We start from the raw sequence: 24,397 nt of genomic DNA on the forward strand, positions 1-24,397 counted from the left end.
AGCTGTTAGAGAAGCCCTTAATTTGGTGCATTTGAAACATAGCAGGAAGCTGCCTAATACCAGGGATTAAAAGCCTGTTTCTGCAAAGTAGGAGCAAGAACCTGCTATCAGAACAAGGGGCTGAGTATTTTGGAGGGATTTATAACCGCTGGGATCCTTTAGCTATGCAGATGTGACAATCCTTTGAATGGTGTCTGCTTCCCATGTCGCCGCATCTTCAGTGTCTTCAATAAATAGGATATTCTCAATCCGCCAGGCATGTCAGCGTGGTGTTGGGAAGAAGCCTTTGTGCTGGGGAAAGCTGCTTCTCGCACCCTGGACTGGGCAATACCTATCAGTCACAGCAGTATTTCCATCCTGTTGGGCCCGGCGTGGTCTCTTTGCCACCCAACGATCCGCAATGTGGATTAGAGCCTCTGCCCCTCGGATGCCTGCGTGGCCTTCCCGACCGCGCCGGGATGCAGCTGGGGAAGGATGGCTGGCTTGTGTCCGGCCAGCTCGGAAGGATGGGGATGTGCAGCGGGTACCTTTAGGACACAGAGTTGGGGTGGTGTTCGATGTGAGCACGCGGCACAGCAGGCTGGTAATGAAATGGGAGAGCTGCACGGCGTGGAGGTCCCAGACCAGAGACCGGCCCGCGGCTCCGGTCAGCGCTGCTTCAGATTTTGGGTTTCCTCTTTAACCCGCCTTGTTTTGCCCAGAGGAGTCAGGCAGGACCCAAACACTTGGCTGGCGTGACTGAGGAGACGGTGACACCCCTAAGGGAAGGATGGAGGAAGCAAATACTGGCTGCTGCAACCAGTGTACCTGTAACAGGGATGGGCAGCAGCCAGAATGGTTCATACTGGTGCACACTATATGTGCTCCAGCACACATACACCGGCCCTGGTGCAACACCTTGTTGCGTTGCACAGAGCCTGTCCCTGCTCACACGTCCCTTCGTGCTGGTGCCAAGGACCCTTTCCCCATCGGTCAGTGACGGGGCGGTCACAGCCCGGCAGGATGCGAGCACCGCAGCATCCCTGCAGCTCAGCTCGAGCTGTCGTGAGTTAGGAGCGCTGTGGACAGCTTTTTCTCTCCTGAGGTGGCTTAATAACCGCTAATTATCGCTGTGGAGGTTGGGGTGTTTGACCGACCTGTTGGACAAGCTTGGAGGAGTGCACCACTGTTGTTTTATTGCAAGGATTTAAATCAAAGCGCTCCTCTGGTGATGCTCCTCCTGCACGGTCCCTCACGGGCGCTTTGGTGGGGAGACAGAGGAGGGATCTTTCATCACACACCAGAAACCCACCTCGCTCCTTCTACTGCTGAGCCTAAAGCACATTCAGAGCTGCTTTCTTCTGGGCATCCCTCTCTTTTTAAAAAAAAAAAAAAAACAGTTCTTTTTCACAAAATGCTGTGCAGTGTTAATAAATAGATGGTACTGGAGCTGATCTATTCCAGTCACACCTCTCGGTCTAGCCAGGAGGCTCAGCAGTGGATCCAGCTCACTAAAGACTAGATTAGAGCGATTTTCCCCCCGTTGCCTCATGGTGGGGCAGAGCCCAAACTCCACGCTGTCCCCAAATCACCAAGGGGATTATTTTCCAAATGGGCTGTTTCTTCGTTCCTTATCTGTTTTGTGCCGTCTCTTTGCCACGAGGGAATAGAGGTTTTTGTTTAAGAGCTGTTTGCAGCTTCAGACTGTTGCTTTTATGCCATTAATATGGAGAAAACCCAAATTACTACCCGTGGAGCCAGCTTTCCTCACTGGATTATTACTGCACGGCAAACGGGATGGCAGAGCGATGCATGGCAGAGCGCTCCCCGGGGAGCAGCCTTCTGCCCTAACGGGGGTCCCTTCCCATCCCTACCTCTGGAATCAGCTCTAAGTCTCATCCCAGCTCTTGCTCTGGCTTGGCATAGCCCCCGGACACGGGGAGCACCTCGCTCACCCACCCAGCCCCTGTTTGATTCCCCCCACCCAGCAGCGATGCAGCGAGTCCGGAAAGTTTCTGGGTGTTGGGGGCAGATAAGCAGCCAAAATGATTCAGTGGCCGGAGGGGGGAGAGGATTTGTGTCAGCACTCACCTCCCTGCCACAAACCTGCTAAGCACCGAGTGTTTTCCCCTCTCCATAAGCAGGGAGGATGGCTCTGGAGGATGCAGGGCTGCCGCGCCGTGCCAGACGCCTTCCTGCAAATTGGAAGCACCCTTCCCTCGGCAAATCAATCCTGGGAGGATGCTGTTCCTCGCATCCCCCACCTCTAAAGCAGGGCTGCTACTTCTTTTCCAGCCTTGGGGAAGGGAAAGGTTGGATTGGAGGTGGTGCTGAGGGCCGAGCACCCGCTGGCCCCGAGAGCTGCCAGCCCGGCGGCAGGCTCTGCCTCCACACAGCTCCGTTAATGCTGTCAGGCGGCGCGCCGGGTCGCTGAACCGATGCGGGGAATTGTCATAATATTGATGGGGAGTTTGGCAAGTTAATTTTAAATCTGTCACTCCTTCCCCTTGCTGCTTCTCAGCCCTTAATAAACCGGCGCAGCAACGGCGGGGCGTGCTGACAGCTCGGTGCCATCCCTGATGATGGGGGGGCGGGGGGGGGGGCTGCTTTGGGAAACGTCCCCACCCCCGTTGCTCCCCCCTGCACCGGGGGGGGGCCTCGTGCAAGCTGCACCCAGTGCCCCCACAGCCACGGGTGCTGCCCAGGGCTGGGGTGGGTGCTCCGCCGGGGCAGCATTGCAGGTGGGTGCAGGAGGTTGGGTGGGGGCTTGGCTGGTGCCGCCCAGCTTGGAGCTGGTGGGCCAGCCCCCACGGGGACGTCCTGCCTCCCCCCGCCGCATCACAAATGTAACACCTGTAACTAGTTAAATTAACGCTATTGATTTTTTCCTATTTTTTTCCCTCTCTTTGAAACCTCCAAGCACAGAAGTTATAATTGCACTGTTTATTATTCCTGTGCTGGCGAGCTCGGCCCCAGCCAGTACCCCAACGCCTTGTTTACCTATTACCCTTCAGGCCGGGATAACGGATGGATCTCTTTTCCAGTGGCTGCCTTCCATTTCATTCCTCTTTTTATTATTTGTTGCTGCAATTCTATTACCTGTTCACAACTCTGAAGCCTCAGACACACTAGTTGGAAGCAATGATGTCTTTCCAAGCCAGGCTAATGCCTCAGGCCGTGGTCCTCAGTAGCAGGGAAGGGGGTTGTTAGCAGTTTAGCAGCTCTGTGGAGCTGTTGCGAGATGCGATGCTCCGCTCTCTGCCCCGCTCCAGTGTGTGCCGTGCCGGAGCGCTGCCGGCTCCCAGCCGGGGATGCTGCCAGCAGAGCTGAGCTGTCCTGCTGCTCGCTTGCCTTGCCACACGCAGTGGCTTTGCAGCCCCTGAAGGGCCCCCATCTCCCCCCCATATTTCCTCAATCCCATTTTTCCCACCTCTCAACCTAACATCGAGGGCATCCTGGCTGCTTCCTTGAGTCCATCCAGCCCTTTTCAGAGACCACAACGGGTTGCACATGTACACATGCCATGCATTTTGAGCGCATCTTCACTGGCCAGGCTAAGCACTGACATTTTATCAATCCAGTCTATAAATGACTAATGCAATTAGCACAACACCCCATCAGTTAGGTTACTATTGCATCCTGTGTGCATCAGCCCTGCTCCGTTTCAAAGTTAGCATCCCACCAAGAAGGAGAACAGATTGTGTGGCTTTGAGCTGGTATTTCCGACAGTCTGCAGCCACATGCTCTTTCACTGGATTGGTAGAGTTTTTTTATTGTTGTACCAAAACAAAAGCAAGTCAAGTGCCAGTGATATCCTGAAGGCAACGCAGGGGTGCGGGGTGGAAGAGATGTTTTTTTAAAACTTACTGATGGAGATGTTAGTAATAGTGGTATTTTATGCACTAGAGGTTTTCAGGCTCGTTCTGTGCCTGGTGTGGGTAGGATTTTAGGAGCAGGCCAGCACATCCTCAGAGAGCATGGGCATAGCTGTTGCAGCCTCCTCCTGCTCCTGCTGCCCCGTCCCTGCTCCGGCTGCACCCCTGAGCTGCTCCAGTTCGTTCCAGTCTGTGCAGGCAGTGGGACGACCTAGCACGGGGTGGGTCTCTGCCCACGACAGCCCCACTGCTCCCAGCGTGTGCCTGAGCCCTGGGGGGTTGAAGGAATGGCCAGGGTGGAAGCTGCAGCCGGAGTCCGAAACCAGTTGCACATCCATAACTTGGGGCTTGGGCTCCTTCCCAGGCGGCGTGTGAAGACGTGCTGCTACAAAGAAATAGGTGGGTGTTAAAAAATGCGACTAAACACCCCATCCTTTATCATGAGGCTGAGGGAGAGCCAAGCAGCTTTCGCATCAGTCCGTGTCCTGAAAGCAGGCTTTGCAGCCATGCAGATTGGTGAGGTGACGTTTCGATGGGCAGAGCTGGGGCTGTGCCCTGGGAGGTGTGGGTGCCATGGGTACCCCAAACCCACTGTCGCAGACACAGGCGCAGTCCAGAGCAGAGGCACCGCTGCCGGAGGTGGTACCAGCACCCACCAAAGGTGATGGAGAGTTGCCCACAGGCTTTTGCTGGGCTCGGGGACCAGCCGGCAGTGGCACAGCTTTCCTTCCCTCCGGCAGCAGAGCTGCTGCCCCCGCAGCGAGGGATGCCGGGGAGCTGCTCCCCCACCCCGCACCCCTGCTCCCCCCCGGCCCTGGCAGCGCGTTTGTGTCTGCGCAGATGTTTGTATTCTCTGCAGCTGATGAAAATATTCATTATCTTGTTAGCTGCTGTGGCGGAGGAAGTTCGGATTTGCATTTCCACAGCTAATCACGCAGCGCAAACAGAGCCTGTCACCCAGCAGCGCTAATTGGGCAGAGCAGTGCTGCGCCCAGGAGGGGAGCCCTCCCTCCTGCCCTCCCCACCGCCAGCGCTGCCGTGCCGGCGGGCTGCCAGGGGAGAAGTGCCGGGGCTGTGGGGGCACACCGTGGAGGAGAGGAGGATGAGGGGCTTTCCAGGAGCAGGGGGTGGAGGAAGGCAGCGGGCACGGGGGGCTTGGGCTCTGCGTGTTAGCTGGGTTGGTCAAGCAGTGAGGAGGAGTGCTGATCCCTGGGCAGGATGGGAGCAGGCAGTGGGATCCCAGTCTGGGAACGCTGCTGGGCAAGACGTGTTGCGTGTGCATATGGGAACGTTGTGTCTCCTAGCCCTGGGGCTGGGAGCTTCTTGTGGGACGGGAGGTGAAGGGTCCAGGGGATGCTCATCCCTTGGGGAGCTGGTCTGTGACACGGGCTCCTCCTGCAAGGAGCCTCCCGTGCTGTCATCAGCTCTCAGGGGACACCCACGTCCCCCCACGCAGCTGTTTGAGGGGCTCAGTGAGGTCTTCAATGTCCTCTCTGTGAAAAGCTGATGGTGACACCTTTGTCTCGAGTCCTGAGCGTGAGGAGAGGATAAAGGTTTGAGAGAAGGTACATGGACCTCCTCAAGAGAGGAGGGACTGGACGTTGGCACCGGGCACTTCCAGAGTGAGAGCGGGGCTCTGCTCCCCTCCTGAATTTGGCAGAGGCATGGTGATTCGTGTGCCATCCCCTCCTTGTCCCCGCTCCCTTCATGGTGCCCGGCACTCCCCAGCCTGCCTTCACTTTTCCGAGCTCCCAGGGCACCCAAGAGGTTTCCCCCTTCCCCCGTGCTGTGGGGAGCAGTCCGTGGGATGGACTCACTGACCTGCTAGCCTTTCCTATCTCTGACTTTTATGATACTAATTATAGCTGGCGTTATGGCGTAGTTAATGTGCATTATTAAGAGATGCGGTGGAGATTGGTTTTAGAATAATAACAGCTCAGATTTATAGAGTACTGTTCATCCCAGGGGGTCCTTACTGGCTTCATAGCCTTGCAGTGGTGCACAGGCTTGCAGGGAGGAATTGCTTCTCCTTCTTTCCTCATCCCATGTAGGGTGCAGCCACCCCTGGCGCATGGGGGCTTTGCACCCCCTCAGGACACATGAAAACAGGGGTTATGTTCAGCTGAAAAGAAAGAAGAGAGTGAGACAGAAAGGTTTGAAACAGTAAATTGTAATCACCTGACTTTAAGCTGTGATAGTAGGGTTTTTCCATCATGCTGTGAGCACTTTGGTGGTCACCATTAGCATGCTTCAGCGGCACCTCTGGGGACAAGGCTGACACTTGCCAGCCCGTCACTGCTCTTCCTCACTAGTGCCAGCGCTGGTTGAGGGAGATTCCCCATCCAAGGACTAAATCAGCTTGACATTGACTTAGCAATGCGAATCCTTGCTCCAGGCAATGCAGTCACGAGCAGGCACCAGCATGGGGATATCTGAGCACTCCGCAGCTATGCCAGCTGTCGAGCCATACCTGCTTCCGAGTTAGCAGCAGGGCTTGGATGCAGTCCTCAGTGCAGCAGAAAATCTTGTCTTGCTCTTTCCCATCCCGAGTGATCTCTCCAGAGATGGAGGATTTGCCCTTCTGCGTGTTGCAGTGTAACTCGTGACTGCGTAAATGTGAAGGCAAGTGCCGGGTTTGGGCTTGGGCCCCATTAGTGAAACCCACTGTCCACTAATGGTGGTGGACAGGCTATGCTGGGAGCCCTCTCGTCCCCTGCTGCATCCTATCCCGAGGGCACGTGGGATAACCCAGGACATCTCCTCAATCTTCCACTGTGCCCGGGTCCTGGGCAATGTGACCTGACTCAGATGCTCAGCCGTGGCTCAGTGCAGGGGAATGCAGGGGCAGGCGGTGGGGACCGACCCAGCATCACTCGCCCTCATCCCCGTCCCCCGCCAGGCTCCCTTGCTCTCGTGCTCTCACCCTCCCCACATCGCAGCCAGGTACGGAGGAGGCTCCCGCGGGCTGTTGCCTTCAATAACCATTTTCTTGAGATGAAAGCTCGGGGGTGTTTGTGCTTCAGCAGGGGCTGAAGGAGCTGTTCCTGCGCCCCGGCTTTTCGGGGGACGGTGCCACTCGCCAGCTGTGCCCATACCCACGGGCAGCAGCCCAACATCTGGAAGGCGTGATGGCGCTGCCGCTTGTCATCAGGCAGCCGCGCCGCCCGGGTGCGATGGCCCGCGGAGCTGGGAGGAGGGACGCAAAGTGGAAGGTGCTCCAAGGCACCTCGCTGAGCCCCGGAGCGGGGCTTGGCACTCAGCACCCGCCTTTCCCTGGGAGGATGGCAAGGGGTGAGATCGCTGCAGGTGCCGTCACCCTGCCCCGGCTCGCCGCACGCATCGTTTCGTGGCTTCCTTTAATTAACTTCGCACACAGAAACACGACTTTGCAGATGCGGTCGCAAATCCCAGCTAATTCACCATATGCTCTGGCTGCCTGACAGCGCCGGGGAGCTGCTGCTTCTGGATGAGCCCCCGAGCTCTGCCCTGCCCGGGCACTGCCTGCGCCTTCCCTGCCCGTCCCCGGCCCCTGGGGACACGGGGCTCTGCACAGCAGCTCTGCGGAGCGCCTGCGATGGTCCACGCTGGCAGGTTTGCTGGGGGGCAGAGCCACGAGCTGGCCCTGCATCCTGCACGGGCACCTTGGGCAGGCGCTGGGCTCCCCCCGGGCTCGGTCCCTCCTGGCACAGGGACACTGGTGCAGCTGAAGCCCGTGCTGGTGTACGGCAGGCCCTGCGCGGAGGGGAAGCGGGAGCATTAACTGCGTTGAAATGACTTTGTCGGAGTGCCAGCATATGAAATGTGTGGTGATATTGCAGCCCTGCCACTGCCTGTGGCTGTTTTTCCTCTGCTTCTAATGACTAATAGAGAGAAGACAAAACAATTTCTATTAGTTTCTCCCACGCCGCAGTGGGTTTCTTATTTTCCAAACCTCATTAGAGTTTGTAATACCATGGTGGTAGTCAAGAGCAGTCCGAATCACCCTGGGGGAAAGAAGAACCGAAGAGATATGATGTGCAGCCCAGTATTAACACTGCTCCTGGCTCATTTCCAAGGTCCCTCCTGATTCCTTTCCAAACTCTTGCACCTTATCTCTATCTTAAAGGTTAACAATGAAGCTTAGGAGAGAAAAAAAAAAAATGCCTGAGATCCCAGATTGTTAAAGAGAATGGGTGTGTGTGCTGAGCAGAGACCTGGGTCTGCATTTACATTGGAAAGTCAAATATTATTTAAAAGGCAGCGCTTGCGCTTCGCAGGGCGTTGCAGATGGGGTGTGGGTTTCCCTGCAAGAGCTGCTGGTCCGAGGGGCTGCTGGTGTGCGGAGAGGCCACCAGCTTCACACCGCCGTGCCCATATTCCCCAGGAACTGGATGCAAGTCAGGCACCAGCCTCAAACCAGTTCCTTGGGAAGTCCCAGTGTGCAGTCCTGGCTCCTGTGAAGTCAGTGGGAGTTTTGCATTTGTTGCCTCGTTAGAAATAATAATAATGAAAGCGCCAGGCAGGGAGCTGCTTGAGCAATGCTCGGGAAATGATTGCAAACAGCACCCAAAGAACCTGCGCAAGAGGACCCGCAGCCTTGGCTCAGCTCATCACTGAAATAATCATTCAGAGGAGGTGTCCAGCCCGGCTCTGGGTCACTCAGGCATAGAAAAACCATCCACATAGAGAAGCCGTCCCCAGATCATCTCACAGTGGCTGCAGCCCGGTGGGCAGAAGCTCCGTGAGATGCTGCAGGAGGTCTGTCTGTCTTCTTCATCCGAATCGTTAAAAAGCTGAAAGCTGCTGAGCTCATGGAAGCCGACAAGGTGAGACCCTCCGGCTGTCAGCGATGGCGAAGCTAATGGAGGGAGACACCTTGAAGAGCAGATACGTGGAACAAGACACGGATCCTCCTGGAAAACACTAAGCAGCGCCAGCCCCTTGCAAACAGATTTCTCATCAGCTGTTGGGCATTTCCCAGACCTTCCAGTTAAGGAGGGATGGCACACGGCTCAGACATGTCCTCCTGGCCCTGCAGGCTCGAGACAAGGCTGCTGAGGCCAAAACCCAACCAGATGTGGGCAGTGGTGGAGGCACTGCCCAGCTCACTGCTGAGATCAGCCAAACAACGCAGAGCCATGTGGGGACAGAGGTTTTGGCTACTGGCTTCTTTGCTTTGCCCCTGCAGAAGGAGGAGAGGAGCAGAGAGGTGTGTGTGCGAGGGCTCATTCTGGGTGATGATGCACCTAATTGACGTGATGCATTTAGGTGACATGACTCGAGCAGGCCGGTAGTGAGGAGATAGCAACTTCAAGATGCAAAGTGTTGGGTCGGATGTACGCCGGGTTGTATTTCATCAGCTCCCTTGCTGCTTCTCCACACAAGCAGTCCATCAAACGCAGAGGTCTCCAGCAGTAAATACAAAGATCTTGGAACCTGCTCCATCAGAAAGAAGAGACTTGGTGGACCATTTCGGGCTCTGGTCCTGACACAGCTAGAGGATCTTACCCATGTTCGAGTGTGAATGATGGCAGCTTCTGCCCCAAGTCGTGTCTCCCAGCTCATACGCGCTGCCCTCCCCGGAGAGTCACTCTCTGCCAGTGTGGGCTTCCAGGAGCAACTTGTGCCAGAGTTACAGGCAAACAAGACACAGGTTGCCACTTTTTTCCCTTCCTCCAGCCATGGGCATGTCTGCTTTTTGTTTTTCCTTCTCTCTCTCTCACTCAAACATGGGGATTTTTTGACTTTTCTTAAAACTTCTTGCAGAAAATCACGTTTAAGATTAGGTTAAGCATAGGAAATTTCAATCCCAAAGGGAATAATCCATATATTTGCAAAGTTCTGTAAGGGGCTGAAAACTAGAGCTTTGCATGGGATTCCTCTTGCAGCCCTGACTCTGTAATTAAGGCATAAATCCAGCTTTGCGTGCCTGCGTGCTGCCTGCTGCACAGGCGCCAGGCGTTGCTGTGGGAACCGTAACTTTCCAAATTTGTTTTTACTCGGCGCTCCGTTTCAGCCTGTTCCCAACAGACACTCCGGAGGAAGAAAGATCCACAGCCTACCGCAGGATTTCACCCACAGGAGACGTGCTTTACTGGAATAAATAAATAGCTGTATAATGGGGAGTGGGGTGGGGGGGGATAATAAAAGGTGATAAATGGGCCCTGAAGGTGTCACTGGGACCTGGCAGCGTGAGAGCCAGCAGCTGGGAGAGGCTGGGGAGCCTCTCGGGGTCCCTCCGCGTGGCCTCGAGCACTCCACCCGAGCTGCGTCGCTTTGGGGGGGCCAGAGCCACGTGCCGGTGGTGGACCTCCTCCAGCAGCACGGCCCCCCACCATCTGCCTGCTCCGGGGCTCACCGGGGTGCGGGAGGGAGATCCCATTGCTCACAGCTTCTCCATCTCCCCACCTCAAAGAAGATTCCTGTGCGTTTCCTTTAGAAATGGCTTCAGGAGAGGATGCGCTTTTTCTTCCACGATGGTGAACGTGATGTTCATCATCAGTGCCACGGTGATGGGCACCGCTGGCAGGGTTTCCCTGAGTTCTCAGTGGTGTCACCGGAGCTGTGGGGACCAGAGGAGGGTTTTAGCGTTTGGGGGATGTTTGGAGATGACCTGTAGGAAAATCAAGTTGGAATGGTCCAGCGTTGTCGGAGCACGATGCTGATGGGCATGGGCGCGTGGCCCCAGGGGTGCCGGAGGGAGGGTCCTGCTGGTGGCCGGGCTCGGGCACGAGCGATGCGGAGAGCCGAGTTCTTGGTTCAGCAGCTGAAGTAAAACACCAGCAGCGGCATGCTCTGGATTACTGTGAAATGAGCCTGACGTTCCAGTGCGCTAACGGAGAATGGGAAGGCAGTCGCAGTCTCTGTCGAGGCTTGCCTTTAGCTACCGGGGAGGCACAGGACCCCCCCCGGGAGGCGCGGGGGTGGTGGCAGCGCGGTGGTGGCAACTATGCATCTTCCTCCATCTATTTTGTACTTAAAACAAACAACAGCCGAAAAAAAAAAAATTAAAAAAAAATCTCTGCACAGGAGGTTCTGCAACAGGTTCAAGCGCGGTTGAGGAATAGCTTTGGATGAACTGAATTCCTGTTTTACAGTGAATAAACTATTGATCGGGAAGGAGTCCCCTTCCCTGCCTCTGCTAGCTCCCGGGGAGCAGCACTGCTCCCACCGCTCACATCCTTCCGTCTGGCTGTCCCAGGTCTTAAAGTCCCATGTCCGGATGGCATTTGCTGGCTGTCACCATCATCGTGCCACGGCTGGGGTCCCTGCACGACACCACCTGCCCGGTGGCACAGGCACTAGTGGGGCTTGCAGCTCCAGCTCCCAGCCACGGTTCCTGGTGACAGCCACCACCCTTTTCCAGGTCCTGTGGCTCTCGCTGTCCCCTCCCATCCTTCAGTGTCCCCAAATCGGGTGTGAGGAGGGAAGAGGAGCCCCGGCAGTGCCGCTGAGGGCCTCTCGCAGCCGTATCGGCACGGCGCTGCGATTAATATTCCAGTGCCGGGATGAAAGAGCCACTGAGACGGAGCCCCCGGCGTTTCGCCGGCACTGGCTGAGCCCATTTCAACACCTCCCCGTGACAGAGCAGGAGACTTCGCCGCCGCGCAGCCCCAGCCCCACGGGAGACAGGGAGCAGGGGTGCGGGACGGGGGTCCTGGTCTGTCCCAGCCCCACGGAGGGTTTGGGGGCTCAGTCGGAGGGCACGTGGAGGGGATGGTGCTGAGCACTGTGCTTGTAGCACATCGTGCCGGCACCGAGGAGCACCGTGCGTGCCCGCAGGCACCGCAGCCCCAGCGCTGGCATGATTTACCTCCCCGAAACACCTCAATTTAAATGCTAATTCTCCTTGAACCGAGGGGGTAAGGCAGCTGCTGAATATTGTCAGGCTGTTTATTGCTGGCGCTGAAGTGGGGACGAGGCGGGGAGGAACGGGCAGCGTGGGGACAGGTCTTAGCAGCAGCATCGGGGCCGATGGAGGGATGGGGGCGGTGGCTGTGGCCACACTGGTGAGATTCGGGGGGCATGGGAAGCTCTGGGTTAGTGCTCTCCTCTCTCCCTGCACCCCCATCTGGCCACACATCGTTGCAAAACAGTGCTTAGGGCTGAAAGTTGGGGAGCTGGAGGGGGCTCCAGGGCCTGGCAAGACCTGACCGGTCTCTCCTTCTTTATCCTGGCTCATTATACAGGAGTGGGGCCTCAGTAAAATTAATGACCAGTAAATTTGGAGTAAGTAACTGCTGCTTTAGAGGGTTTGCATTAAGCCTTTATAATTCACCAGTGCCTGAGGTCATGGAGACACGTGGGGGGAGATTTACGGTGTGATTACCTTCTCCAAAGTGGCTGTGGAAACAGGACACCCTCTTTTCTGTCTCCCAGGGACTGTAGATCAATTTTTTTTGGTGACGACAAGCTAAAAAGAAGCTATTTCTGAATGTCCCTGTGTCAGATGCAGGCTGGGCTCCTGTGAGCTTACAGCCACCCCAGCAGGAAAGCTTCTCAGAAGGAAGGTTGGGTCAGAAGCTGGGACTGAATAGCTTCAAATCCATCGTGTTCTCCCCAAGCCATTGCGGGATAGAAAGAAGTAAGATTAGTAAATTCTTTTTGCCAGAGAAGGCGTCCTCTCAGACTTGCGTAGCAGAAAGCGCAGTCCTTGCATAGACACTTTGCTGAACATAAGCACACTGGATGATAATGTGATTAACATTTGTAGCTGTGCCAGCTCAGATAAGGGTAATTAAATCTCACACTTCAGGGCATCAGCTAATCACTTGTGGGGTCATTTTATACTTTTTTTTTATTACCCCTTCATGAATATATTTGCCCGGTTGCTGCGATGCAGGGTGTGCATCTGCTGTCAGTGGCGGATGGAGGCAGGGAGTCCTGTGCCAGCTGGTGCTTGGATTTGTGGTGGGAGTTGTACAGGAGTGAGGAGGGTCTCCAAAAGGGGCAGAGTCTGGCCCCGAGGCCGTGTCCTTCCGGAGCAAAGTGCGAAGGGAGGATGCCACAGCTGGCTGAGCCAAGGAGGAGAAGCTGCTCCTTCACCCAACGACGTTGATAACAGGAAAGTGAAAGGAATGTGAGTCACCAGCTGAGCTTTCACTACTGCGGGCCAAAATCCCCCCTGCGAGCTTGGCTTTCAACACCTCTGCAAGGGGACGAGGTGCCCCAGGGCTCAGCAGAGCCGTGCTATGGACCAGGACCTGGTGGCTGTCGTCCCATCCAGGAGGACCACAGCCCTCCGGCTGCTCCCCAGCACCTGCATCAGGCTCTCCTGCTCCCCCTAAACCCCCCTTTCACCCAGGGATGTCGTCCTTTTGGAGGCTTCCGTCGGCTGCGTGAGGGGATACCAGCACTGCGGAGCGCAGCGATGCGGCCCTACGCTGCACCACGCCATGGCTGTATTGCATGACCTTGGGTGTATTATTTAAGGTCAAATTCCCCGCAAACATATCTGGTTTGTGTATCTAGTTTCACAAAGACAGGAGAACATCGGCACAGCGGGCTCTGGCTGGCTGAGCCCTCCTGGTGCCTGAGCAGCCTCTAATTGCCTTTACCCCACCAGCACCCCAAGACGGAGGAAGCTGCTGTCTGTTAATTATGTCACCCGAGGCAACGGGTGCATTTTATGACTTGTCCAAGGTTACATGAGGGGTCCATCAAAGCCAGGATTTTCAACTCAGTTTAATCCAGGCGACTGCCTTTCCCCCCTTAGCCCACCCTGCCAGTATGAGAGCTCAGTAAAGCCTTTGGCTGTTTGACCTTTCCCAGCATCAAGACTCGTTTATCTGGAAGTCAGCTCCCTCCCAAGGCAGGGACGTACTCTGAGTCAGATGCTACTGGGGGACCAGGGCTGCAAAGGAGAAACAGCATTTCCTTGTATAATGACTCAGTATCTGCAGAATGCCCCGAGAGACGTTCAGATCCCTACCAGGAGAGCTCTGCGAGTCGACGAGTGCATTCAGTGTGCATTGTGCTGGAGAGAGAGGATGCTCGCTGCTCCTGCGAGTAGCAGGCATCTGCTCCACGAGGGCTGGGGAGATGCTGTGGGACAGAACAAGGGATGGAAGAGGATGCTGTGGGGCTAGCAGGTGCTGTTCCCATTGGAATCAACCTGGCTCCATGGCTGGTAGGAGCCCCGAGGTCAGGAAGGCATCTCCCTGCCTCTTGGAAACAGCTTGGGCCCCCACGTGTGGGCCCGTGGGGAGGTGCCGGTGGCTCAGCCGTGCCCCGGGTGGAGGAGACACGTGTGGCAGCACATGCACAGGGATGTAACATCCCTCCCCCCGTCTGTGTCCCTGCCCCTCGCACAGAGCCCAGCGGCTTTGATCAGAGCTTCCAGAGAGCACAAAAGCCTGGCAGAAACTCTGTTTTTTTGTGCCTCAACGGCGAGCAGGGCTGCGAGCCGCAGGGTTATTAATAAGGCGCCATGGAAGAGGAGCAGCAGCCCTCTGCCAGCTGCGGCTCCGTGGCACGCTGCCCTCCGCGCCGGCCCCACGGGCAGCACCCACCTGGCACGATTAGATTTGGGGGTTCCCATCGTCTTTCCCTCCCCGTTTGCCTTCGTGCGCCCGCGCGCGCAGCGAGGGCTCGACTCTGCAGGGGGGCTGCGCCCTGCCCGGGCCCTGCACCCAGCGGGGGCTTCCCCCCCGCGCAGCTTCGGCTCATCCCCGCTTTGGGGTGGCGGGGAGGTGGCTGGAGGTGGGGAGGGAGGAGGTGCAGGAAGAGTTCGGTAGCAAAAACGCATCATGGAAGCGCTCCTGGAGTCTTGCCTTGTGCCGCTGCTCCCTCCCGTTACGGGAGCACGTTGTGGGCACCCGCCGGGGTGGACGCCCACGCCTCCACTCGCTCTCGCCCCTTGTTTCCCCTCGACCTTTCGACTGTGGAGCAGTGAAAGCGAATGGCATTGCAGCCAGCGGCTCCGCAGAGCGCGGCTTCTCAGTAAATACCTTTTCAGAGAGGCGTCAGCTCCGAGCAGCAGCCGCAGCGTGCAGGTTCCCCTCGCACCACCGGTGTGCTTCTCCTCCAGCTTCTCCCTCCTTAGCTGCCCATGCATGGGCCACCAGCCCCCGGGGGCTCTCCCGTGCTGGTCCGTGGGCTCGTGGCGTGGGTGGGTGTTGGTGAGATGGTCCGGGTGGGTTTGCGTGGGGGGAGGAGGGGTGGCTGCTTCCTTGTGTCTTCTCCGCCCCATGCTCAGGTGCAGGGCGCTGGGTTAACAGAGTCTTCTGGTGTCTGCCGAGCCACGTGTTTCTGTCCCCCATGACAGAGCTCTCCTGGCCCTGCCAGGCCCGTCCCCTCCCACGAGGTGGTGGGAGAGGGCTTGGGAAGGTGCCACCAGCCAGTGTCGTTGTCCTCCAGGGCAGCCCCTCCTGGCCCTCTCGGAGGTGGGACGCGGGGCTGGGCAGGGCTCCGGAGTGACCCGCCTGTCCCCTGTGCTCACCCCCCGGGTGCAGGATGAGGGGCTGACCCGTCAAGGAGGGGATGGTCCCCATGCTCCGGGGTGACAGGCGGGCTCAGCTTTCCCAGTGCAGCATCACGCCTCTCCAGGGCTTTGGGATTTGGTAGCGCTGATGCTTTTCCCACTTTTCTGCTGAGGCAGAGCAGCAGAGACACCGACACGCTCCTTCCCGTGTTCCCTACCGACTAGCCTAATTTTGCAGCCCCTGCTTCCCACCACCCACACCGCTCCCGGCTCCGGCAGTAATTGCAGTTCCCCCTTTGCATCACTAAGACAGCAAAAGGCTCAGAACAGCAAAGCACCGCTCCGCCACGGGGATCCCGCGCCCAGCGTGATCAATAGGAGATTTGTGAGCACATGTGTGAGCGGGAGGCTTTTTCCCTCAGACATATAAACCACTTTTTCTCCAGCAGTGCCTAAAGGGAAGCTCCTGAGGCACAATCAGGTGCCGTCGGCTTTGAGACAGGGGTGCAGCGTGACGGCAGGCTGCTGCCTGGTGGCAGGGCTGCCTGCGCAGCCGTACTCGGCCCCACTCGTGTGTCCCCACTTGCAGCAGCTCATCCCACTATTCCTCACCTGTCTCGGGGCCAGGACCATCCCCGGGCTGGTTGAACGGGGCTACAGCCTCCTGCTCACCGCTGGTGCAGGTTACACCAGCCATATCCTGGCCCTGGAGCAGCGGGAGGGCCGTGGGGAAGTGCTCCACCAGCTCGGCATCTCACCGCAGAGGGACCCTTGGAGGTGGCCACGGTGTCCCCACTTGTGAGACAATCATGGGATGATGGAGGATTCCCCCCAGGGATGGGCTGTAGAGGGTAAAACCAGGGAAGGGGAGTGAAACCAGCCGCTGTTTAAAGGGAAATCTATTCAGAAAAATGCAGCTGGGGCAGGCGGTGCCAGCCTGAGCCTCCCCCCAGCTCCTGGGGCTGACCTGATTTTGCAGGAACCTCCCTTTTTTCTGCTCTGCTGCCCTTTTGTCTCTGCACCCGGAGGACGCAGAGCCTCGTGGCCTATATTTTGGCTCTAAGATCAATATTTAAAATCCCCCCTCCCGTTTCCTTTGCGCAGGCGTGAGGCATTTCACTTGCCAGGGGAGGCTTGTCTCCTGGAGAACTGTCTGTTCACCATTTCAAATAATTTCCCTGGTATCGTTGTTCTAGAAACAATTCATTAGGGGCCTATTATACAATGTTATACCTGCCAAGGTTAGAAAAGATCCCGCATGTGTGGTAAAATTGCACTGTGAGCTGCACGCACTGGGTTTTTTTTTGGTGTCTGTCTATAAATGTACCTTTTCCTCCTTTTGGAGAGCTAGTCATGAGGAGCAAAGCCACGGGGGTGATGATGTTGTCTGGGGTGGAGAGCCCCAGTAAGGCTTGGTCTGGTGCTTGGTCACAGTCGCGTGCTGGGAAGATGTTGCAGGTGGTAGAAAAGGTCAGTTTTGGGGGGTAGCAGCCGTTCCTCTCTCCTCGCTGCTGTCTGACCCCTCTCCAGGGGCATACTTTGAAAATCTGGGCCAAAACCAGTGGCTGGGTCCCCAGGCTGAGAGCAGGTCCCGTGTTAACGGAGAGCTCATGGAGCCACGGTCCCTGGAGAGCTCATTAAGCATCACCTCGGAGTGCTGCGCAGCCGGGGGGGCGGCTGGCGGCGGGGGCTGCAGACCCCACCCCCTGTTAGGTCTCTGTCTCACCGGAGATGTCCCTCGCCCTCCGGAGCCGTCCGTCCCCGTGCCGCCGGAGCGGCTCAGCCCCCCTGCCCGGCCGTGGCCTGCATCGTTGCTTTGCAGTCGTCTTTTTCTCTCTGCAGGGAGAACAACTTCATCAAGGACTTTCCCCAGCTGGCCGACGGCCTCATGGTGATCCCACTGCCCGTGGAGGAGCAGTGCCGCGGCGTTCTCTCGGAGCCCCTTCCCGACCTCCAGCTTCTCACCGGTACGAGCTGCCCCCCAGGCTCCTGAGCGCAGGAGCAAGACCCCCTTCTCCCACCCCGGCTGGTCCACCAGCACGGTCCCCCAAGGTGCATCAGCACCCCCGGCAGCTCGGGGTCCTTTGTGGCATCCCTCCTGCGTCCCCAGGGCAGAAACAGCGTACGGGCTGTGCGCGGCCGCCCTGGCACGGGCGAGGCAGCATCTCCGTCCCCACGAGCTCCAGGCAGCCGCAGCCACCACAGCGCTGGTCCTGCCAGCAGCCCGGGGACCCCACGGCGTGACCGCGGGGGGGAGGTCACCATCCCTGCTGCCGTCCCGTTTCCCAGCCCCGTGGCGTGGAGCGAGTGCTCCGTGTGAGCGTTCAAGCATCCCCCGGATCGCGGCTGCCCCGTCGGCGGGGGCTGAGCACCGGCTCTTCCTTTTGCAGGGGACATCAAATACGACGAGGCGATGGGCTACCCCATGGTGCAGCACTGGCGGGTCAGGAGCAACCTCTACAGGGTGAAGCTCAGCTCCATCACCCTCTCTTCAGGTGAGGGCTTCCAGCGGCAGGGAGACCTGTGTCTACATGGGCGGGCGGGCAGTGGTGGTCTGCCCCGAGACCCAGTCGTGCGGAGCATCTCGCCAGCGTTTCCCACCTCCAGGCTTTGCTCAGGCAGTAACTCGCGCTCCCAGCGCTGCTGCAGAGGCAGGCAGGGAGATTTTCCTCCTTTTTACAGGGGGGAAACTGAGGCGGGGAGTTTGCGCAGCTGGGTCAAACAAACCAAGAGCTGGGATGAAGCTAATAAGCAACACTGCGGCGAGGGTTCATGTTGGGGTGGCTGCGTACGTATGAAAAAACAATACATTCTCAAAAAAATGTGGTTTCAGAGCGACCCAAGCGCTTGTAAATGCAGGTCATATAAAGCAGGGAGTCGCAGATGAAGAAAGGGTGGGCGGGAGAATCCTGCAAACGTCAAAACATTTCACTTCCACGTTTTTATAGCTACACATTTTGTTTCAGAAATGCTGAAACATTTTGTTGCGACCTGAAATGTTTTGCCTTTTCATTTCAAAACAGCATTTTTTATTTAAAAATCAACCTGTTTTTAAATGGAGGAGGAAAAAAAAAAAAAAAGATTTAGCGCAGACAGGCTGCACAGCCCCAGAACAAAATAACCTGCTTAGAGCCGAACAAAATATTTGGGTTCAGCTCGAAATGAATTCTTCTAGCTTTTTTATTAAACCAACCTTCTCTTTCAATAAACCAACCAACCGACCAGCCAGATAACCTCATTTTGGTGACAGTTATGACATATTTTCTCGCAGTATGTTTTCAGTTCCACTACTGGACCAAAACGATGGTATCAGCCAGCTCTAAATGATGCTGAGGTGCTGTGTAGTCACCAATGCCTCCACGGTGTTTCATCTCCACAGAGCAGTGAGGGTCCCTGTCCTTCTCCCATGCCAGCAGTCCCCGCTGTCTGCACAGGTGCTGCAGGGCGTTGCTCAAGAGGTGCCCTGACCCTTTCCCACCACGGAGCTGCACCTCTGGGCTGTCTCCAGCTTTCCTAAAAATAGTTATCGGTTGTGAAGGGTACTAGGGATGGCCTGCAGTGCAATCTGTAATGAAGTCGTCCTTGCACCAGGAGAACATCTCTGGTTATGGTTACTGCGAAAGCAAAGGCCAAGCCCGTCCTCTGGGGAGAGCGTTGATGATGTCCCAGCAGCCTGAAAAAGAGACCAGAGCTGGCAGGAGGGTGTCTGTGTGTGTGTGCATGTGTGTGTGTGCACACGTGTTCATGCACACATCCCTGCAAAATGACTGGGGAAATCTCTTAGGGAGAGGAATCATAGAAGGGTGACAGAGCCACAGCCTGGGGTAAAGAGCGCGTCGTGGATTCCAAAGGATCCTGTAGATTGTGGAGGCAAGAGAGGAGGAACTGCGCTTTGCACTCATGTGGGGACTTGTATGCCTTGAGCAGGGGATCCTGTGGGTCTCCCTCCCCACAGGCTGCGGCTGGCAGCCCGGCCTGGCCAACCTCCTGATCCCTGCCTCCCTCCCACAGGCTTCGCAAACATCCTGAAGATCCTGAACAAGGACAGCAGCCGGGAGGAGCTGCTCTCCTTCATCCAGCAGTTTGGCTCCCACTACATCGCGGAGGCACTGTACGGCTCCGAGTTCAGCTGCACCATCCACTTCCCCAGCAAGAAGGTCCAGCAGCAGCTCTGGCTCCAGTACCAGAAAGGTGAGGCGGGCGGCGGGAACGGGCAGTGGCACAAATGCTGGTTATTCCATCCGTCACCCTCTCTTCCCCGTGCATACACCATCACCGTGCCGGTTAGCGGGCGCAGACAGGAGGCTTGTACCAAACCGAGCGCCCAGCAGCAGCAGCAGACGGTGGCACGTGTCCATGGGCAGCATCCCTGAGCCAGGGAACCTCCCTCCTTCCCCGGGGTGACCCACTTCACCGCCTGCCCCCCGGCCCCACCGCGGTGGCCCCCGCACGCCGGGGGTGCTCGGGGTCGGGTGATGGAGATGTGACATAATTGAACCGTCTCAGAATGGCTTCGTTTTATTGCTTGTGACAATGACGGTCTTTAAGGAAGTGTATTAAATCAATAGCAGACTCATTGTGCTACACCATAAATAACGAGACACATCATTAAACAGGGCAATAAACTTCAGGACTTTGAAGTAATACAATTAGGTTATGTTTATAAAAACTCCCTTATCGCTGTAGCCTTCCATTTGCCAATTCATCTCTCTCCTCCAGGGAGCTGGGGATATTCCCCAGGTCTGATATTTTTCCGTTGAAAAACATCTGTGGTGTTTCACAGGGCCTGTCGCAGGGCTGATGGTAAGGGAGGCTGTCGAGGCACTTGCCTCCTTGCCCCGCGGGCGCTGCCGAGAGCGGCCTCGCTCCCTGCAAGCCAGCGGACGGAGTTGTGCTCCCGCCCGCCGCCTCCCGCGCTTTCTGCTCATTTTTTTCCACTGTCTTCCCAGCTCAGCTCGTCTTGTAAGCGTATTTATAACACCCTGTGCTCGTTTGTTTGGGTTTTAAATAGTGATAAATGAGGTTTGCTATAGCAATGGCCCTGTTTAGCAGGAGAAAGCGTGGTGGAGATGTGTTGCTTACATACTTGCGGTGCTATTAATCCTTGGGGCGCGCTCCCTGCGATCCCTGGGCACACGTGTCAGTGGGGAGCAGACCCGGAGCGGCTCCACGGTCCCAGCACCATCGCTGCACACGCAGGGTTTCTCTGGAGATGCCGGGTGGGAATGAGAAGCGGATGCTGCAGTCTGAGCCCGGCGTGAGCGTCGCTGCTGTCTCACAGTCTCGGGGCCAGAGACAAGATGAACGATGGCAACGCTTGATCCAGTGGTGAAATATCTGCCATTTCTGAGCCCCCTACCTTCCCTCTGGCCGGGGACAGCAGTGCTTCGCAGGGTTCAACCGCAGAGTCCCGCTCTGGCACGGAGCCTGAAGGCGAGCAGTGCCTCGCTGACAAAATAATTTCCTTTTTAGTCCATGCTATGCAGCTGGCCGAGGCGGGCTCCCTCGCTCCCCACCCGGCTCCCGCACGCGCCCCTGGAGCCGTGCCCACGGCATCCTTCCCCACCACCCACTGAGCACCAAAGTGCTCGTGGGACCCCAGGAATCCCCGGGGGCTTTGCATGTAATGCCTGGAACATTAGCATTGAATTTCTGACCGTGCAGCATTTGGGCATGGGGTGCTGGCTCCGACCTTGTCGTTTGTGCGCGGCTCCGTCGGTGGTTTCGGTAGCTGGTGGGGTCAGTGAGGTTGAACTTTGGGGCTGTCGGTACTGCAGAGAGGACAAGTGTTGTACTTAGCTCTTTGATGGCCAGAAAATGCTCTTGGAAGGACAACAAGGATGTTCAGGGCTCTACTGATATCAGGGGAGATCGACTCTGTGGACAGAGAAGAAGGTGTCACGGGAAACCCAGGGCTCTCTCCTGGAGAAACCCCTGTTAGCTAAGAGAAAGAGCTTGCTGGTTATGGTAGACAGATTTTATTCCCAGCTCCTCCACTGATTTACCCTCATTTTGCCAGTGACATAAGGAGGATCGGAATAAATAGCTCCAGCTAGACTGTTCTGGATGCCTTCTCCACTCAGAAACAGCTCTGGCCTGCCGGGCTCCCCACTGCTAGCCAGCCCGTTTCCGAACTGCTCAGAGAGCACACATATGCATCATCTCTAATAAATACAAAAGCAAGGCCAGGATAACTATGATTTGTTAGTGAACGAAGCAGGTCAGAAGAGGAGGGGGAGAGGAGAGTCTTGAGCTAATTGGAACGGCACCAAATATGATAAAAATGCACATTGCGGTGTGTTTGCAGCATCGCCCAGAATTATTTTAATATTTTAATCAACTCCATAAATCAATCGGCAGGCCTCGGGAGGAGGCCTCCACCAATAAAGCGCACAATCTGCGTGTCGAGCCCTAATTGAAAACATGGTCTCGAGGAGGAGGCAGCGCCGCTGGCAGCCGGGCTCCTGGTAAAGCGCCGGGCCAGGCGCTGGCTCTCTGCCGAGGCGGGAGCAGCCCCAACGCCGCGCTCGCAGCCGGCCCAGCAGCCCGTGACGTGGGTTGGTGTCTGCAGAGCGCTTCCTTCAGCCAAACGGAGGAGAAAGCCGTGCAGCTCTCACCAGGGACGGCAGAAGTTGGTGTCTTCTCACTGCCTGGAGCCACCCACCCTGCCGGGACGGGCTTTTGGAGGCTGCTCTGCCCGTAGAAATGCGAAGTGTTCCCCTTCCTCCTGCCAGCAGATGGGCTGTGTGCTGGGGGGGGGGGGAGGCGAGGGAGCCTCCTGCCCTTGTTCCTAAGGATTTGCAGGAGTTAATCCTGCAAAGGAGAGCAGCAGAGAGGCACGGCTGCCTGTCCACGCGGCTGCAGCACGCCGAGCTCCCTACTCCTTCCAGGGCAGATGTGGAAACATCCCCCAGGCTCTCCCTCCAGGGACCACATTAGCCCGTGAGCAAACCAAATCAAACCCCAATTTTATGTCATGCAGAGTGATTAAAAGCCCATGTTTTGGGCTCCTTGCTCTGCCTCTGTGCAGCCAAACAGTGCTTTAACTCATCGGAGTGGCCTCCGAGCAGGGACCTTGAGATCGACGGGGCCATTGATCTGTGCCACGGGAGCTCGCATCAGTTTTTTTCCCCCCTTGAAGTCAGCATTTAATGCTGAAGGCACCTCATTAAGTTCGTACCAACGGTGTGAGCATCTTCGTTTGGCAGCTGGGGCAAACGTGACACCCCCAGCCACCTCCTGTTGTGTGTAAGAATGTGCTGGGTCTGGCTGAGATGGAGTGAACTGGCTTTGTTGCAGCCCCTGGGGTGCTGTGCTTTGGATTTGTGGCTAAACCAGTGTTGATAACACCCCAGCATGTTGGCTGCTGCTGAGCAGTGCTTGCACAGCATCCAGGCTTCTTCTCTTTCAAGCTCTGTCCCCGCAGTGAGTAGGCTGGGGTGGGCAAGATGTTGGGAGAGGACACAGCCAGGACTGCTGACCCAAACGGGGCTATTCCACACCGTTTATCAGCGATAAATCTGGAGGTAGAGGCTGGAGCTGAACCCACCATGAAGACACTCATAAAATGTACAAGAAGAAAGAGAGTGATCCCTCCGTCCAGCTAATCCACCTGCCAGGGACTGCTTCAGTCCCTGCTAAAGGGCTGTCAGAGACTTGGTTGCTCTGTGGCCCCTCAAGTCTGGTTGGACGAGGAGGAGGAGGAGAGCTTGGTTAGGGAAAGGGAAGAGCTGCTCTGATAGCAAAATCCAACAGCCCCCGTGGGATTTCACCAAGAGCTGTTCTAGCTTGCTCATTCCCACTGCGATACACAATATGCAGAACAAATGTCTGTAAGTGCTCCCTCACTTAGAGAAAATGGAGACATTGTCAGCAGTGATGCAGAGGGTCTCCGCTTGTCAAGCATTTGAGTGACAACTCCTCTCCTTCGCGTGGTGCAGACTGGCTCAGCCTCAGCGTGGGAGACTTCTGTTCTTCAGCTGGGAGAAGTTGGAAAAAGAAACAGCATGCTGGTGGTGTGCTGCCGTGGAGCCGCATGCAGGCTCGCGGGAGATCCTCTCGCTTGCCACCGAGGACCCAGAGGTGTGCAGCTGGGGGAGCTGGAAGGGTGCTGGAGGAGATTCAGAGGGTTTCGCTGCCCGACTGTTAGGTTGCAGTAGTGCTTCCTGTCTGCAGTGAGTGAAATGTTTGTTTTTCTTGCATTTCCTGTGATCTCTAGAGGTTCCTTGGCTGAGGTTACCCGGCCACGTTGGGTGCTCAGCAAGCTGAGCTTTGAAAGTGGCTGCTACAGTTGTGAAAGATGTTCCCTCTTGCTAACAGATCATTTATTAAAATAGTCCATGGAGGGGCTGTGCCCTGACACGTCCTATCACACTCCCTAAATCTTTCTGCCCACCAGCCTCTCCAGTACGTGCTTCTCTTCTCTTGGACCATATGTCAGTGGTTGTAGTTACCTTTAAGAGGTTACAGTTTTCATGCTTTCTTGTGAAGTCAGCAGTTTCGACAAAAGATCTTCAAAAAATACAAGCCATCTCAAGGATACAGCCCCAAGCTCTGATAAAATAGCAGTCCTCATTCTTCTGAGTAGGGTCTGTGGTCTCAAGGCCTCATTCGTCCGATTCTCTTCAGGTCTGATACTGCTGTAACACGATTAAGATTGAACTAGTCCATGGGAACCTTTAGTTTTCATTTCCTAGACACAATCAGGTGCATTAAGAAAGACGTAAGGCAAGCTTTGCATCCGTTAAAGAAGATAATGTCTTTCCCTTATACCTGCTTGGTCAGAAGTAAAGCGTATGGAATTTCCCTGTCCTAGAGATCTGATCCTATAAACAACCACTCTATTACCTTTGTAACACTCTTACTTGCTTGTGGTCTATGTCATTATATTTATTCCAAAACCTCAGATTTTGCCATTTTGTTTGGAGGAGGAAAAAACAATCTAGCTGGTTGCCATGAAATTCAGTTTAGACTGAAATATGTGCTGTGACTCAGTCTGCTAAATGACCTTATGCACTGCTCATTGTAATCCAAAATTGCCAGGCAAGGAGAGTAATTAGTTGTGCAAAATGAAATAACTTTAAATCCTCTCATTGAGTAATGACCCAGAAAAATCACTTAAGCTATACAATAGAAGAGACCC

At 56.1% G+C, this 24,397-nt stretch overlaps 1 protein-coding gene across 6 annotated transcripts in view; it reads left to right on the top strand.

Annotated features, from left to right (window-relative positions):
* ASTN2 (astrotactin 2) overlaps nucleotides 1–24,397 on the top strand; it is a 360,791-nt gene that overhangs the window by 211,971 nt on the left and 124,423 nt on the right. For all 6 annotated transcript variants that reach the window (XM_033011918.2, XM_042786505.1, XM_042786506.1 and 3 more), the window contains 3 exons: nucleotides 17,098–17,222; nucleotides 17,646–17,750; nucleotides 19,267–19,446. In XM_033011918.2, the coding sequence (XP_032867809.2) occupies nucleotides 17,098–17,222; nucleotides 17,646–17,750; nucleotides 19,267–19,446 (410 nt within the window). The remainder of the gene's footprint in view (nucleotides 1–17,097; nucleotides 17,223–17,645; nucleotides 17,751–19,266; nucleotides 19,447–24,397) is intronic.

The sequence above is a fragment of the Tyto alba genome, unplaced genomic scaffold (genome assembly GCF_018691265.1).
Source record: "Tyto alba isolate M040663 unplaced genomic scaffold, T.alba_DEE_v4.0 Super-Scaffold_11, whole genome shotgun sequence".
NCBI classification, from domain to species: Eukaryota; Metazoa; Chordata; class Aves; order Strigiformes; family Tytonidae; genus Tyto; species Tyto alba.